Here is a 14,984-nt window from a genome sequence, read left to right as displayed (position 1 = left end):
TATATTTCCCTGTGCTATACAGTATAATCTTGTTTATCTATTCTACAATTTTGAAATCCTGTCTATCCTTTCCCACCATCTGCCCTCTTGGTAACCACAAGTTTGTATTCTATGTCTATGAGTCTATTTCTGTTTTGTATTTATGCTTTGTTTTTTTGTCTTTGTTTTTGTTTTTTAGATTCCACATATGAGCGATCTCATATGGTATTTTTCTTTCTCTTTCTGGCTTATTTCACTTAGAATGACATTCTCCAGGAGCATCCATGTTGCTGCAAATGGCATTATGTTGTCTGTTTTTATGGCTGAGTAGTATTCCATTGTATAAATATACCACATCTTCTTTATCCAGTCACCTGTTGATGGACATTTAGGCTGTTTCCATGTCTCAACAAATGCTTTTAGAAGATGTTTTATCCAGGAGTATTAGTTGTTTTTAGTGGGAGAATTGATTCAGGTAACTCACCTGGAAAAAAAAAGCCCATACATTTTTATATATTAGGATTTAATGTAGTTTGCTAGTCTGGACTCATGGTGGATTTTAATGTAAAATTAATATTGATCCTCTTACTTCCCAGTTTTTTTTTAACACTCACCGTCCAATTTCCTGATTGTTGATTCTCACATTTACATTTCCGGCTTTCATGTCTTCTCTGAGATTCAGACTTGACGGTCTGGCTCTCTACTCGGCATCTTCACTTGAATGTCCAACAGGCAAACTTAAAATGACAGAAATGGAAATCTTGACTTTTTTCACCCCAAATTTGTTCTTTCCTCAGGGTTCTCTGTTTCTGTAAATGGCAACACTATTCTTCCATCTGCTTACATGCTTGGGGTGGGGGGAAAGCTTGGAGTCATTCTTGGATTTTTTTTTTCATCCCACATTGTATCCATCAGGAACCCAACTGCTCTACTTTGCAAGGTATCCTGATCTGACCACTATACATCACCTGCACTGCTAGCACCCTATTCTAAAGTGATTCTCTCTCGCCTGGATGACTAAAGTAGCCTTCCAAATGGCCTCACTGCCTGAAAGCTAACACTGCCTACCTACAATTGATTCTCCATAGAGTAAGCAGAATGATATTTTGAAAGCTTAACTTAGATCACGTCATTTTCAACTCCCCATTGGCTTCCCGTAATCACAGGTATCCCCTGGCTACCTCTCTGAGCTCATTTTCTACACCTCCTTCCTTCTCCTGCTTGGCTTAAGACCAAGCACATGCTTCCACTGTGGTCTCTGCCTCTATCACTCCCTCAACCTGAAGTTCAACTCTCTCCCTCATCCTCAATCAGGTCTCTGTTCAAAGACCACCTATTCCTATACATGCCTTCCCTGACCCATTTATTTAAAATGTCACCTCCCTCATCATGTTCTAATCTTTTTCTGCTTTTTATTCTTCATAGCCTTCTCATTTTATTTTTTGACTTCCAAACTAGAATAAATACTCCTTGACAGCAAAGACTTTGTTAGCTTTGTTCATCTTTACCATGTGCTTGGAACTCTGCCTGCCACAAAGTACACTTCCTTTTTTTTTTCAGAGTACACTTTCAATAAATATTTGAATGAAGTTAGATGACTGAAGACAACACCAGAAAACAGAATAGAGAATAAAAGCTTTCTCATATCTTTGGAGTTCCTTTCAATAAGGTACTCAGCAGATTTATTTCCACTTGGCAAAATGAAGGCTATATTATGAATACCTAGTATAAATCAATTTTGAATATACATAGGGGATAAAGAGCTTAAACAGATTGGTTAAACTGGCTTTAATTTTCAGTAAGACTGGATTTCATTATTTATCAATGATAAAATTTTAGAACAAGGTTTAAACATAATTCTCTTATCTTATACTTTTACTTTATACCCTGCATATGTACCCACTGTCACTTGAGGTTAAGGTGTCCATTTTTAATTCTCTGATAGGAAATCAATACTATGCATGATCTAATACTTTAATTTTTAGAGTACAGAATTAAACATCATAGGATAACCAGCCTTCTTTGCTGTCCTTTATTGGAATATATAGCCCATTTACATTAGTGTAATTACTGAAATTCTTGAGTTTAAATCTACAACTTTATTACTTACTTTGTATCCTGCTTGTTCTCTACAAGTTTTTTCTCTTCCTTTGGATTAAAAAAAAAAAATCCCATTTGCCTCCTCTATTAGCTCACTGTAATATTCTCTGTTGGTTTATTAACATCTAATATAAATCAGTATTTTTACCACTTTCTGGGAAATGCAATGATGTTGGAACACTTCACCTCCATTTACCCCCTCCTATATATGCTATTTATTCTATGTGTATTATTTATTGTTTGTTTGTTTGTATTGAAATGTAGTTGATTTACATTATATTAGTTTTAGGTGTATAGCATAGTGATTTAGTGTTTTTATAGGTTATACTTCATTTAAAGTTATTACAAGATAATGGCTGTAATTCCCTGTGCTATACCATTTATCCTTGTTGCTTGTCTATTTTATATAGGGTAGTTTGTAGCTCTTAATCCCATGTCTCTATCTTGCCCTTGCCTCCTTTTCTCTCCCCAGTGGTAACCACTAATTTGTTCTCTACATATGTGAGTCTGTTTCTGTTTTGCCATATATATTTATTTTATTTTTTAGATTCCACAGATAAGTGATAACATACAGTATTTGTCTTTCTCTGACTTCTTATTTCACTAAGCACAACATTCTCTAGGTAGATCTGTATTGCTGCAAATGGCAGAATAACATTATTTTTAATGGCTGAGTAGAATTCCATTGTATACACATAACACCTCTTCTTTATCCATTCATCTGTTCATGGACACTTGGGTTGCTTCTATGTCTCGACTATTATAAATAATGCTGCTTTTAACACTGGACTTCATATACCTTTTCAAATTAGTGTTTTCATTTTTTTAATTTAAAAATAATTTAAAAAAATAATGATTTATTAGAGTACAGGATCCAAAACATGTTTCTTAGAAAAACATTAAGTGCCCAAGTACCAACTTATACAGCTGACACAGGCTTCCTGGAGCCAGATGAAGCATTCACAAAGAAACACATTTAAAAACAGTCTAGATAAACATTTACATTAGGTTAGTAAAAGTAAAACCATCGTTTTTGGCTTTGATATTACTCTAAGAAAAAAGAAAATCAAACCAGAAAAATCAACTATTGTAACTCTCAGCATCCTCCACAGAGTCTTAGTAATGCAGTCATTAATATTAATGCCATAGTTTCTAATTTTCACCTTTCAATGAGAGTAGTGTAAAAGCTCCCAACCTCCGGCAGGCTGTTGTGAATGGTCACAATTTCAAATGCAAGTCCAAATTTTCTGACTTTGGATTGGACTGACGAGGAACATGGACTCTGGAAAACAGTGTTTTCATTTTTTCTGGATACATACCCCAGAGTGGAATTGCTGGGATCATCTGGTAAAGCTATTTTTAATTTTTTGAGGAAACTCCATACTGTTTTCTATAGTGGCTGTACCAATTTACATTCCCACCAGTGGTGTACAGGGGTTCCTCTTCCTTCACATCCTCACAAACATTTCTTATTTATAGGCTTTTTGATGATAGCCATTCTGATAGGTAGGTGTGTGGTGATTTCTCATTGCAGTTTTGATTTGCATTTCTCTAATGACTAGTGATGTTGAGCCTCTCTTCATGTGCCTGTTAGCCATCTGTACATTGTCTTTGGAAAAATGTCTATTCAGGTCTTCTGACAATTTTTTAATTGGGTTGTTTTGTTCTTTTTGATATTCAGTTGTATGGGTTGTTTATGTATTTTGGACATAACTCCCTTGTTGGTCATATATTTGCAAATATTTTCTTCCATTCAGTAGGTTGTCTTTTCATTTTGTTTAGTTTCCTTTGCAGTGCAAAACCTTTTAAGTTTAATTAGGTAACATTTGCTTGTTTTTGCTCTTATTTCTTTTGCCTTAGGGGAAGATCCCAAAATTATTGCTATGATTTATGTCAAAGAGTATTCTGTCTGTGTTTCTTCTAGAAGTTTTTTGGTTTCAGATCTTACATTTAGGTCTTTAATCTATTTTGAGTTAACTTTTGTATGTGGCATGAGGAAATTGTTCTAATTTCATTGTTTTACATGTAGCTGTCCACTTTTCTCAGCACTAACAGTTTATTGAAGACACTGTCTTTTTGCTATTGTATAATCTTGCTTCCTTTGTTGTAGATTAATTGACCATAGGTGCGTGGGTTTATTTCTGGGCTCTCTATTCAGTTCCATTGATCTGTATGATTGTTTTTGCACCAGTACTATGCTATTTTGATAACTGTAGCTTGGTAGTAGTCTGAAGACAGGGGGCATGATACCTCCAACTTTGTTCTTTTCTCTCAAGATTGTTTTGGTAGTTCAGGGTCTTTTGTGTTTCCATATAAATTTTAGGATTATTCTACTACTGCTGTGAAAAATGTCATGGATATTTTGATAAGGATTGCATTAAATCCATAAAATAGATATTTTAATAAGGACTGTAGGTTGCTTGTATGGTCATTTTAACTATTAATTCTTCCAATCCAAGAATACAAAATATCTTTCCATTTCTTTGTATCATCTTCAATTTTCTTCATCAATGTTTTATACTTTTCAGAGTATAGGTCCTTCACATCCTTGGCTAAGTTTATTCCTAGGCAATTTATTCTTTTTGATGCAATTTTAAATGGTTTTTGTTGTTGTTGTTGTTGTTGTTGTTGTTGTTGTTGTTGTTGGCAAAGCAACAGATTTCTGCATATTAATCTTGTATCCTGCAACTTTACTGAATTCATTTATTAATTCTAGTAGTTTTGGGGTTTTTTTTGTTTTGTTTTGTTTTTTAGTTTTCAGAGTTTTCCATATATAGTATCATGTCATCTGCAAATAGTGATAGTTTTACTTCTCTTCCAATTTGGATGCTTTTATTTCTCTTTCTTGTCTGATGCTGTGGCTAGGACTTCTAATATAATGTTAAATAGAAGTAGCAAGACTGTCTCCCAGACTTCAGACAATACTATAGAGCTACAGTCATCAAAACAGCATGGTATTGGTACAAAAACAGACTTATAGACCAATGGAACAGAACAGAGAGCCCAGAAATGAACCCACAAACTTTTGGTCAACTAATCTTCGACAAAGGAGGGAAGAATATACAATGGAATAAAGACAGTCTCTTCAGCAAATGTTGTTGGGAAAACTGGACAGCAACATATAAATCAATGAAGCTAGAACACCCCCTTACACCATACACAAAAATAAACTCAAAATGGATCAAAGATTTAAACATAAGATACAATAAACCTCCTAGAAGAAAATATAAGCAAAACATTATCATGAATGGATACTGAATTTTGTCAAATGCTTTTTCTACATCTATTGTGATGATCATGTGATTTTTATCCTTCTTGTTGTCAATGTGGTGTATCACATTGATGATTTGTGAATATTGAACCATCCTGTTAGGCCTGAAATAAATCCCATTTACTGTGGTGTATGATCATTTTTATAAATTGTGGGATTCAGTTTGCTAACATTTTGTTGACAATTTTTGCATCTATAGTCATCTAAGATATTGGTCTGTAATTTCTTTTTTTGTACCATCATTGCCTAGTTTTGGATTCAAGGTAGTGGTGGCCTTGTAGAATGATTTTGGGATTATTTCGTCCTCTTCAATTTTTTTTGAATAGTTTGAGAAGGATAGGTATCAACTGATCTTTACATGTTTGGTAGAATTCCCCTGTGAAGCCATCTGGTCCTGGACTTTTGTTTGCTGGGAGGTTGGTTTTTTAAATTACAAATTCAGTTGCACTGCCAGTGTTTAGTCTGTTCAAGTTGTCTTTTTCTTTCTTATTTAGTCTTGGCATAGTGTATGTTTCTAGCCAGAAATGTCAAAGAATTTGTAATTAAGTTATAAAACTGCCACAAAGAATTTTTCTGTGATGTGTTAAATATGGTTTTCTTTGTATTTAAGTTGCTTGAGGTGTACGGTTGTTACGAACAGAATGTGTCCCTTCAACATTCATATGTTGAAATCTGAGACCCTAATGTGATGGTAACTGAAGGTAGGGCCTTTGGGAGGCAGTTAGGTTTAAAAGAGGTCATGAGTGAGACACCCCCCCCCCATGATGGGATTAGTGTCCTAATGAAAAGAGGAAGAGAAACCAGAGCTTCCTCTCTCTGCCAGTTGAGGACACAAGAAGATGGCAGGTGTCTGTAAGCCAGGAAGAGGCCCTCACCAGGAACTGGACCTGCTGGAACCTTGATCTTGGACTTCCCAGTCTCCAGAACTGTGAGAAAAAAATATCTGTTGTTTAAGCCACCCAGTCCATGGTACTTCGTTAAAGAAGCCCGAGATAAGACATTGTGCTTCTGAGATATGTGGCTTGATGTCTTTGTTAGTTTTCAAAAATTCTCAGCTGTTATCACTTCAAATACAATTACACAATACTTTGTAGACTTGATGTCAAGGAAAGTGAAGAATGATACCCCTAAGAACATGACAGTATGATTTTCCAAAGTCTGTTCTTTGAGTAAGAAGGAAAATAGTTCATAATCACTCTTGCTTGGGACAGAGTTTGGACTTAACTGTTCTAGAGCCAGATGATCCCCTTCTTACCCTAACTCCTCCTCCCAGAGGATTCTTCTCTGAGCTCCATGAGAAAAATTTCAGTCTGGCTTTCCCTCTGTCAATACCTCTCAGTATATTTTTGGTCAATGAAAATTCTACCCTGCTACCAGTAGTTGAAACAGTAGCAAACATTGGATGGCCATTGCCTCCCAGCAATGGAAAAAGTAACCCAGTACTTGTTCAGCTTTAAATTTCATCTGCGCTTCAAATTGTTAAGTAAAAAAATCTAGATGAAAACGCAAATGTTAATAGTGGGCATGCTTTTTACTATTTTGTATTGTATACTTCTAACTGAATCTTCTAAAATAGGTATGTGTTACATTAGGAAAATTAATGACAAAGTAACACTAAAAAATTTACCTGAAATACACCATTAATACCAGTGACATGAATTTAATGTTATCCAGGGGACAACTGATTCATATAAGATTATTAAACACAGAAATCTGACCTTGAATCCCTCATGTCAGTAACAGATCAATGCATTACAATTTGGCAGATACTCCCAGGTGTTTGCAGAAGAAGGTTAGAATTTGCTTCCAAGCATCTACCTGGGCCTTAGAATGAGCCCTGGGCTCCCCACCCCACATCACAGGTTTGTCCAATAATTTGTGCAGGGAAGCTGGGCACTTAGGGAAGTAAGGAGGCTCAATGTAATGGCCAGTCCCAGGGTAAGAGATGATCCAGGGCTTTTCCTTTCCATGGGCCTGTAAACGTTCTGAGGCTATCTGGGCATATAACTCACTCCTCCAGTTATGGTCATCCTGACCAACAATGAAGAGGATGGGCCCCTGGGCCTTTTCTATTGGAATCATGCAGGGGTTCTTACATCCCCCTACAATATCATTCCTTATATCTACAATGTCCAGGAGGCCTGAGAAAGCTACCTTCATTCTCCTCAGGTCATGGCCCAATGGCGGGATGCTATTCTCCTTATAGTATATGGCTTTGTCTCCACTCAACGCAGATCCATTGATGGAGACTGTGGCTGAGATGTTCTTCAAAAATGAGGCCATGGAGAGGCAAATATCAGCCCCTAAAGAAATGCCCAGAAGCCCAATGCCTGGGCCCTTTACCTGGAAGAAAAGAAGGAGAGTCAAGAATCTACCCAAAAGAAAAACATTTTTCTAAGTGCAACTAGAGATACTGTTAGCTTTAATTTGTGAATTAGCCACAAGAGACTCAACCTCAGCTGACAAAGGATTTCTTCCCACATAAAGAATATATTGCTGGACACATAGCAGACTAACCTTAAACTCCCTGGCAAATTTGGGAATTGGTTACAAATGTTCCAGAGAGTCTATCTGCTAAGAATGAATGTCTCATGGAGCCTGTCAAGTCCAGAGCCTCATTCAGGTGGAGTTAAAGAGTCATTGTTCCTGGGTATCTAACTGTGGAACCAAATTCTGTTCCAAGAGGTGAATAATTCATCAGATCTCATCTAAACAAATATTCACAAGTGATTAACTTTATAGAAACAAAGTAAGACTTCAGAGTCCAAAGGAATAGTTCTTAGCTTCTGAAATGGGTGAGTAGGTTCTCATCAAAATCTGAGAACATTCTCTGCTATCAGAAAAATATAGATTAAAAAACAAGAATGCAAAACTAAAAAAGTTAGAAACTCCACTTGCTTGCAAAAGGAGTTTTAGTATTACAACATAATTCCTGTCAATAAAATATCACATGAATTTTACAATGAATTCTGCATTGTTATTCCATCTGACAGAAAAAGTAGAGTAGGTACCTAAAGCTAAGGAATTCTCCAAAAGAAATCTCTGAGAAAGAAGAGTAGAGTAGCATCAGTGCACCTGACACAGGTGAGTGCAAAGTGACGCCCTCTCTGGAGGTATTTCTAGAGAGAATGATGAAGGACATTAGGCGAACCTGGGTGTGTTGAAGCATGTAGCACAGGGCTTCTTCAAAGTAATCGAGGTGTATGGTGTCAAATTTCTTGGGGAGATCTTCAAAGTCATAATAAGCTAGAGCCAACGTGGCAAAGCCATGACCAGCCAGAAGGCTGGCCCGATACTCCAAAAGGCCTCCTCCAATACCAAAGATGTCAATGATCCCTGGGAAAGGTCCAGGTCCTAGAGAAAGTAATATTATTAAAGGAAAGTACTATATAATTTAAACAATTTGCTTTCATTTTAGAGATGTTTCCAAATTATTTAGTGGGTTCCTGTGAATCAAAGGAAAGAAAACAGCTCCCTGAGTCTTTATTGAAAAGAGATACAAGTTCCTTATGTATGTGGCGGGGGGGGGGGGGGGGTGTCTACAAGGTACTTGATGAGTTTACCCTCCACATGAATTTATGTTAAATTATCTCAAAGGTTCTAAGAATCTTTAGTTGTAAGGGAGAGTAACAAAGGCTAACGAGTACATCATGGAAGGAGGAATTTAACGTTTTAGACAGTGTTGATTTGCAGTGTTCCTTCTGTTAGAGGTTGGACATAGAATTAAAAACTTAAAACAAAGCTCTATATTGTGTTGAGCCAACCCTTGGCGTTATTTTTGGTTCAACTGTCTACTTAGAGGGAAGAAAAAGAAACAGGCGAGGCTTTAGATGAGGAAGGCAGTGAAGTGTGATCTGCGATAGGAAAATAAAAGAGTGGGCAGGGGGCCCAATGTACTCAGGACACTAGGAAGATATGGAACTAACTTCCTTGACCATTATCATTTAGTGTAAAACCGATCAGCTGATGCGTGTAGAAATCTACAGGGTGATTATTAATAGCAAAGTGTATCTTAAAGACCCCGATCCAGTCTTTTCTTATCTGCATAATAACAATGCCCATTATATGAGACTAAATGAGATAATGCAAGCAAAACGCACAGCAGAGACGCTAACATACCAAAAGCCTCCATTGTAACTGTGAGGTCAGGGGATTTAGTCAACATCCCCTTCTCTGGCCCTACTCCCAAGCCAAACTCCCTGGGAAGTGGTATCTGAAACCTCAGCGGCCCAGCGAACACGCTCGCGCGCCCACAGAACCCCAGGCTCACCTGGCGGCAGGAAGAGCGTGGCGCGCACCCGGCCCGCGCGCACCGGCTCGCGCCGCACCCCGGGCGGCAGGAAGTCGCGCTCGTGCACCGTCTGGCCCAGGAGCCGCTCGGTGTCGGGCTCGTGGCCGTCGAGCACCTCCAGTTCCACTGCGAAGGGTGTCTGCACGTCCCGCTTCAGAAACCGCCAAAAAGGCTTCTCAGGCTCCAGAGCCCAAAAGAGCCCCATGGGCTCGAGCCCCGCGAAGCTGCCGCCCAGCGCGGGCGCGCGCCCCAGGTCCAGCCCGCCGTGGGCGTCGGCGCAGTAGCGCGCGTGGGCCCGGAAGAGCGCGCCCTTCTCGTCGCGCAGGGACGCGCGCAGCGTGACCCGCTGCCCTGGGGCCAGGCCGCGCACGGCGATGCGCACCGGCTTGTCCCAGGGGCAGCGGCCCTCCGGCTCCAGTGTCACTGTCACCATCCCAGCCTTGAGCTGGAAAGCGTAGCCTGCTCCTGGAGTCCGATATCAGCCGCGTGGAGTCCCGACGGGGTCAGGCGTCGTCTGGAGCCGGGAGAGGTAGATGGCTGAGCCGCCTCAGGAACCGGCCTGGGGCTTCAGGTCTGTGGACCCCGAGCCCCGCGACTCGTCTGAGGTAAAAGCACCAGGTCGTTCTCCGGGGCGGGGCATACAGGGATGTCCTAAAGTCCAGATGTGACGTCATACCCACCCGCGGTCGCCTTTCTTTGCCTCAAACCTCTCTCACTCGCAGTGAAACTTGTTGGATGGATTTGTGGTGAAGCCAGAGCTTTAGGCTGAATTCCAAAAATTCCAGCCTCTCCATGGAAAATGACACTTTAAAAAAACTTTTAATGCATTATGACATGCATATAGAAAAGTGCACAGATTCCAAGTGTATAATTCAATGAATTTCACAACCCAAACATACTTGGGTAACGAAACAGAGGGATCCAGAAACATCATTAGCAGCACTCCAGAAGGCACCCTGTTTCCTGCTCCAGACACTTGCCCCTCCTCCAAGGTACTCTATTCTGATTCCAACAAACAGGTTAGTTTTTCCCAACTCTGCATTTTATGGTAATGAATCCTTCAGTGTGGATCTCTACAATGGACAGCAACATTGTGGTGAAATATAATGAGTTCTAGCTCTGGCTTCAGCCCTGACTAGTTCTGAGGCCTTAAACAAGCTTATTATCTCTTTAGATCTCAAGAGTTCTTGTGAAAGTCTCTTATATGGGGATCAAAAGTGTTAGTGTATGTAAAAAGTCTTAGAATAATGGAAGCAAAATGTCACGTTTGATTTCCTAGTAGCCCGAGATTGAGCCCAAGGGTGTTTTCTTTCTCATGGTCTCCAGATATTTGCCATAAGTTTGTGTACTGTTTTTTCACTTCCTTTTAAAGGAAAAAACGTATTTTTCAAAACATAGTAAGCAGTAATGAAAAGTTAACAATGTGGAATGATACTCTCTTCTCTTCCATTTGCTACTTCCCCCAAAGATGAGGGCATCCAATTAGATTTTGATTCTGAATGTTTAAAGTAGGTAAACATATGGGAGTGTGAAGACAATGGAACTATTCTTTTTGTTGTTATTCGTTTGCTTTTTAAAAATTAAAAGCAAGTTATGTATTTTTGTATTATTTTTCCACTTCAACCACTTTTTAAAATATAAATTTTAATTTAAAAAATATTAGTAGGCATTATTCTTGAAAAAGCTTTAATTTACAGTAAAATTGAACAGAAAGTATAGAGAATTTCCATATCCCCTTTTCCCTTCCCACATAATTTCCCCTATTATTAATATTTTGTATTACTGTGGCGTATTTGTTACAGTGGATGGACCAATATTGATACATTATTATTAACTAAAGTCTAAATTTAAATTAGGTTATATAGGCATACTTCTTTTTATTGCTCTTTGCAGATATTGCATTTTTAAACATATAATGCTATTGCACATTTAATAGACTATAGGATAAACATAACTTTTATATGCACTGGGAAACAAAAAAATTCATGCAACTCACTTTATTGCAGTAGTTTGGAACCAAACCTGCAGTATCTCCAAGGTATGCCTGTACTGGTCTAAGAAATTGAGAAATGAATAATGTCATGTATCCACCATTACACCAACCTACAGAATAGTTTCATTGATCAAGAAATCCCATATGCTTCACCTATTTGTCCCCTCCACACCTCTGCTGGCAACCACTGACATTTTTGCCTTTTCCAGAATATCATATAGTTGAAGGTGTACAGTATGTAGCATTTTCATATTGGCTTCTTTCACTTATCAATATGTATCTAACCTTCTGTCATGTTTTTTTGAAACCTGATAGCTCATTTCTTTTAATCACTGAATAATATTCTATTGTATGGGTGTACCATAATGTGTCTATCCACTCACCTATTGACCACATCTTTGTTGCTTCCAAGTTTTGGCAGTTATGAGTAAAGCTCTTATAAACATCCGCGTGCAGTTTTTTATGTGGACATACGTTTTCAATTTATTTAAATACCTAGGAGAGTGATTGTTGGATCATATGATAAGGCTGTGTTTAACTATGTTAGAAATACCCAACTGTCTTCCAAAGTGCCAGTACCACTTTGCATTTTCACCAGCAATGAATGAGAGTTCCTGCTGTTGCATATCCTCTCCAGTATATGGTTTGGTCAGTATCTCAGAGTTGATTCATTCTAATAGGTGTGTAGTGGTATCTCATTGTTATTTTAATTTGCAGTTCTTTAAAGACATATGATTTTGAGCATCTTTTCATATGTCTGTCATGTATATATCTTCTTTGGTAAAGTATCCATTATTTTGCCCATTTAAAAAAATCAAAGTATAATTGACCTACATTATGTTAGTTCCAAGTGCACAACATAGTCATTTGATATTTCTATACATTATGAGATGATCATCTCCATATGTCTAGTTACCATCTGTCACCATATAAAGTTATTACAATATTGTTGACTATATTTCCTATGCTGTACATTTCATCCCTGTGACTCAATTATTTTGTAATGGAAGTATGTACCTCTTATAATGTCCCTCACCTATTTCACTCAAGCCTCTACCCCCTCCCTTCTGGCAATCACCTGTTTCTTCTCTGTATCTATGAGTCTGTTTCTGTCTTGTTTGGTTTGTTTCGTTTTTTAGATTCCACACATACATGAAATCATAGGTATTTGTCTTTCTCTGTCTGATACATTTCACTTAGCATAATACCCCTTGGTCCATCCATGTTGTTGCAAGTGGCATGATTTCATTCTTTTTTATGCTCAGTAATATATATACTACATCTTATTAAACCATCATCTATTGATAGACATGTAGGTTGCTTCCATATCTTGACTACTATAAATAATGCTGCAATGAACATTAGGGTGCATTTCTCTTTTTGAATTAGTGTTTTATTTTCTTTAGAAAAACACCTAGAAGTGAAATTGCTGGATCATATGGGCATTCTATTTTTAATGTTTTAAGGAACCTCCATACTGTTTTCCAGAGTGCACCAATTTACATTTTCACCAACAGTACATGAGGATTCACTTTTCTCTACATTCTTTTCAGCACTTGTTTTTGTTGTCTTTTTGATAATAGCCATTTTGACAAATGTGAAGTGATATCTCATTGTGGGTTTGATTGTCATTTCCCTGATGATTAGTGATGTTGAGCATCTTTTTATGTGTGTGCCAACTATCTGAATGTCTTCTCTAGAAAAATGTCTGTGCAGATAGTCTGCCTATTTTGTATCAAGTTGTTTGTTTTTGTCATGTTGAGTAGTATGAGTTCTTTGTATATTTTGGATATTATCCCCTTATCAGATGTACCATGTGCAAATATCTTCTCCCATTCAATAGGCTGCCTTTTCATTTTGTTGATAGTTTCCTTTGCTACCCCAAAGCTTTTTAATTTGATGTAGTTCCATTTGTTTATTTTGTTTCCCTTGCCTGAGGAGACATTTTAAAAAATGCATTGTTAGGACCAATATCAAAGAGCATACGGTCTGTTTTCTTTCAGGAGTTTTCTGATTTCAGGTCTTACTTTTGAGTCTTTAGCCTTTTTTTTAGTTTATTTTTGTCTATGGTGTGAAAAAGTAGTTCTGTTTGATTCTTTTGCATTAGCTGACTGGTTTCCCTAACACCATTTACTGAAGAGACTATCTTTCCCATATTGTATATTTTTGTATCCTCTGTAATAGGTAAATTGACCATGTAGGTATGAGTTTATTCCTGGGCTTTTTATTCTGCTTCACTGATCTAGGTGTCTGTTTTTATGCCAATACCATGCTGTTTTGATGACTGTAGCTTTGTAGTATAGTTTGAAACAAGGGCACATGATACCTCCAGCTTTGTTGTCCTTCCTCAAGATTACTTTGGCTTGGGGATCTTTTGTGTCGCCACAAAAATTTTAGAATTGTTTGTTCTAGGTCTGTGAAAAATACCATTGGTATTTTGATAAGGATTGCATTGAATCTGTAGACTGTTTGGGGTAGTATGAACATTTTAAAGATATTAATTCTTCCAGTCCATGAGCACAGTATGTATTTGTATTTATTTGTGTTCTCTTCAGTTTCTTTCCTCAATATCTTATAGCTTACAAAATACAGCTTTTTCACCTCTTTGGTTAAATTTATTACTATGTATTTTACTTCTTTTAATGCAATTGTAACTGGGATTTTCTCTTCATTTCTCTTTCTCATAGTTTGTTGTTAGTGTATAGAAAAGCAACAGCTTTAGGTATTTTAATTTTGTATCCTGAAATTTTTTTTACTGAATTTATTAGTTCAAATAGTTTTTTGGTAGTTTCTTTAGGATTTTCTATATATAGTATCACATCATTTGTAGACACTGAGTTTTACTTCTTCCTTTCCTGTTTGGATGCCTTTTATTTCCTTTACTTGCCTGATTGCTGTAGCTAGGTCTTCCAATACTATGTTGAATAAAAGTGGAAAGAGTGGGCATCCTTGTCTTTTTCCTGATTTTAGAAGAAATGCTTTCACATTTTGAACATTGAGTATGATGTTAGCTTCAGTTTGTCATGTATGGTCTGTATTATGTTGAGGAACCTTCCCTCTATGTCCACTTTTTTGAAAGTTTTTATCATAAATGGATGTTGAGAGAAAAGGTTTTTCTGCATTGATTGAGATAATCATGTGATTTTTATTCTTCAGTTTATTAATGTGGTATATCACACTGATTGATTTGTGGATATTGAACAACTCTTGCATTCCTAGGATAAATCCCACTTGATCATTGTGTATGATTCTTTTAATGTATCATTGAATTCAGTTTGCTAATATTTTGTCAGGAATTTTTACATCTATGTTTGTCAGTGATACTGGTTTATTATTTTCTTTTTTGTATG

At 37.4% G+C, this 14,984-nt stretch overlaps 1 protein-coding gene across 4 annotated transcripts; it reads right to left on the bottom strand.

The window, feature by feature from the left end:
* Positions 1–298: 298 nt before the first annotated feature.
* Positions 299–10,627, bottom strand: ACOT4 (acyl-CoA thioesterase 4). Of its 4 annotated transcripts, XR_004320825.1 has the most exons (5): positions 9,621–10,623; positions 8,502–8,704; positions 7,505–7,693; positions 594–716; positions 299–463 (listed from the first exon to the last, which is right to left on the bottom strand). XR_004320825.1 is itself a non-coding variant. In XM_032482335.1 (4 exons), the coding sequence occupies exons 1-4, from the start codon at positions 10,072–10,074 to the stop codon at positions 693–695; spliced, it is 870 nt and encodes a 289-aa protein (XP_032338226.1). In that variant the 5' UTR covers positions 10,075–10,623; the 3' UTR covers positions 299–692. The 4 variants fall into 4 exon arrangements, 3 of the variants coding, with proteins under 3 accessions (XP_032338226.1, XP_032338225.1, XP_032338224.1); XM_032482335.1 differs by having other exon boundaries at positions 299–716; XM_032482334.1 differs by lacking the exons at positions 299–463; positions 594–716 and adding an exon at positions 5,464–6,276 and having other exon boundaries at positions 9,621–10,627.
* Between the last annotated feature and the right edge of the window lie 4,357 nt (positions 10,628–14,984).

Source organism: Camelus ferus, chromosome 6, assembly GCF_009834535.1.
Source record: "Camelus ferus isolate YT-003-E chromosome 6, BCGSAC_Cfer_1.0, whole genome shotgun sequence".
NCBI lineage: Eukaryota > Metazoa > Chordata > Mammalia > Artiodactyla > Camelidae > Camelus > Camelus ferus.
The sequence above is the reverse complement of the archived record's forward strand: the minus strand, read 5'-3'. Positions and strand labels throughout refer to the sequence as shown.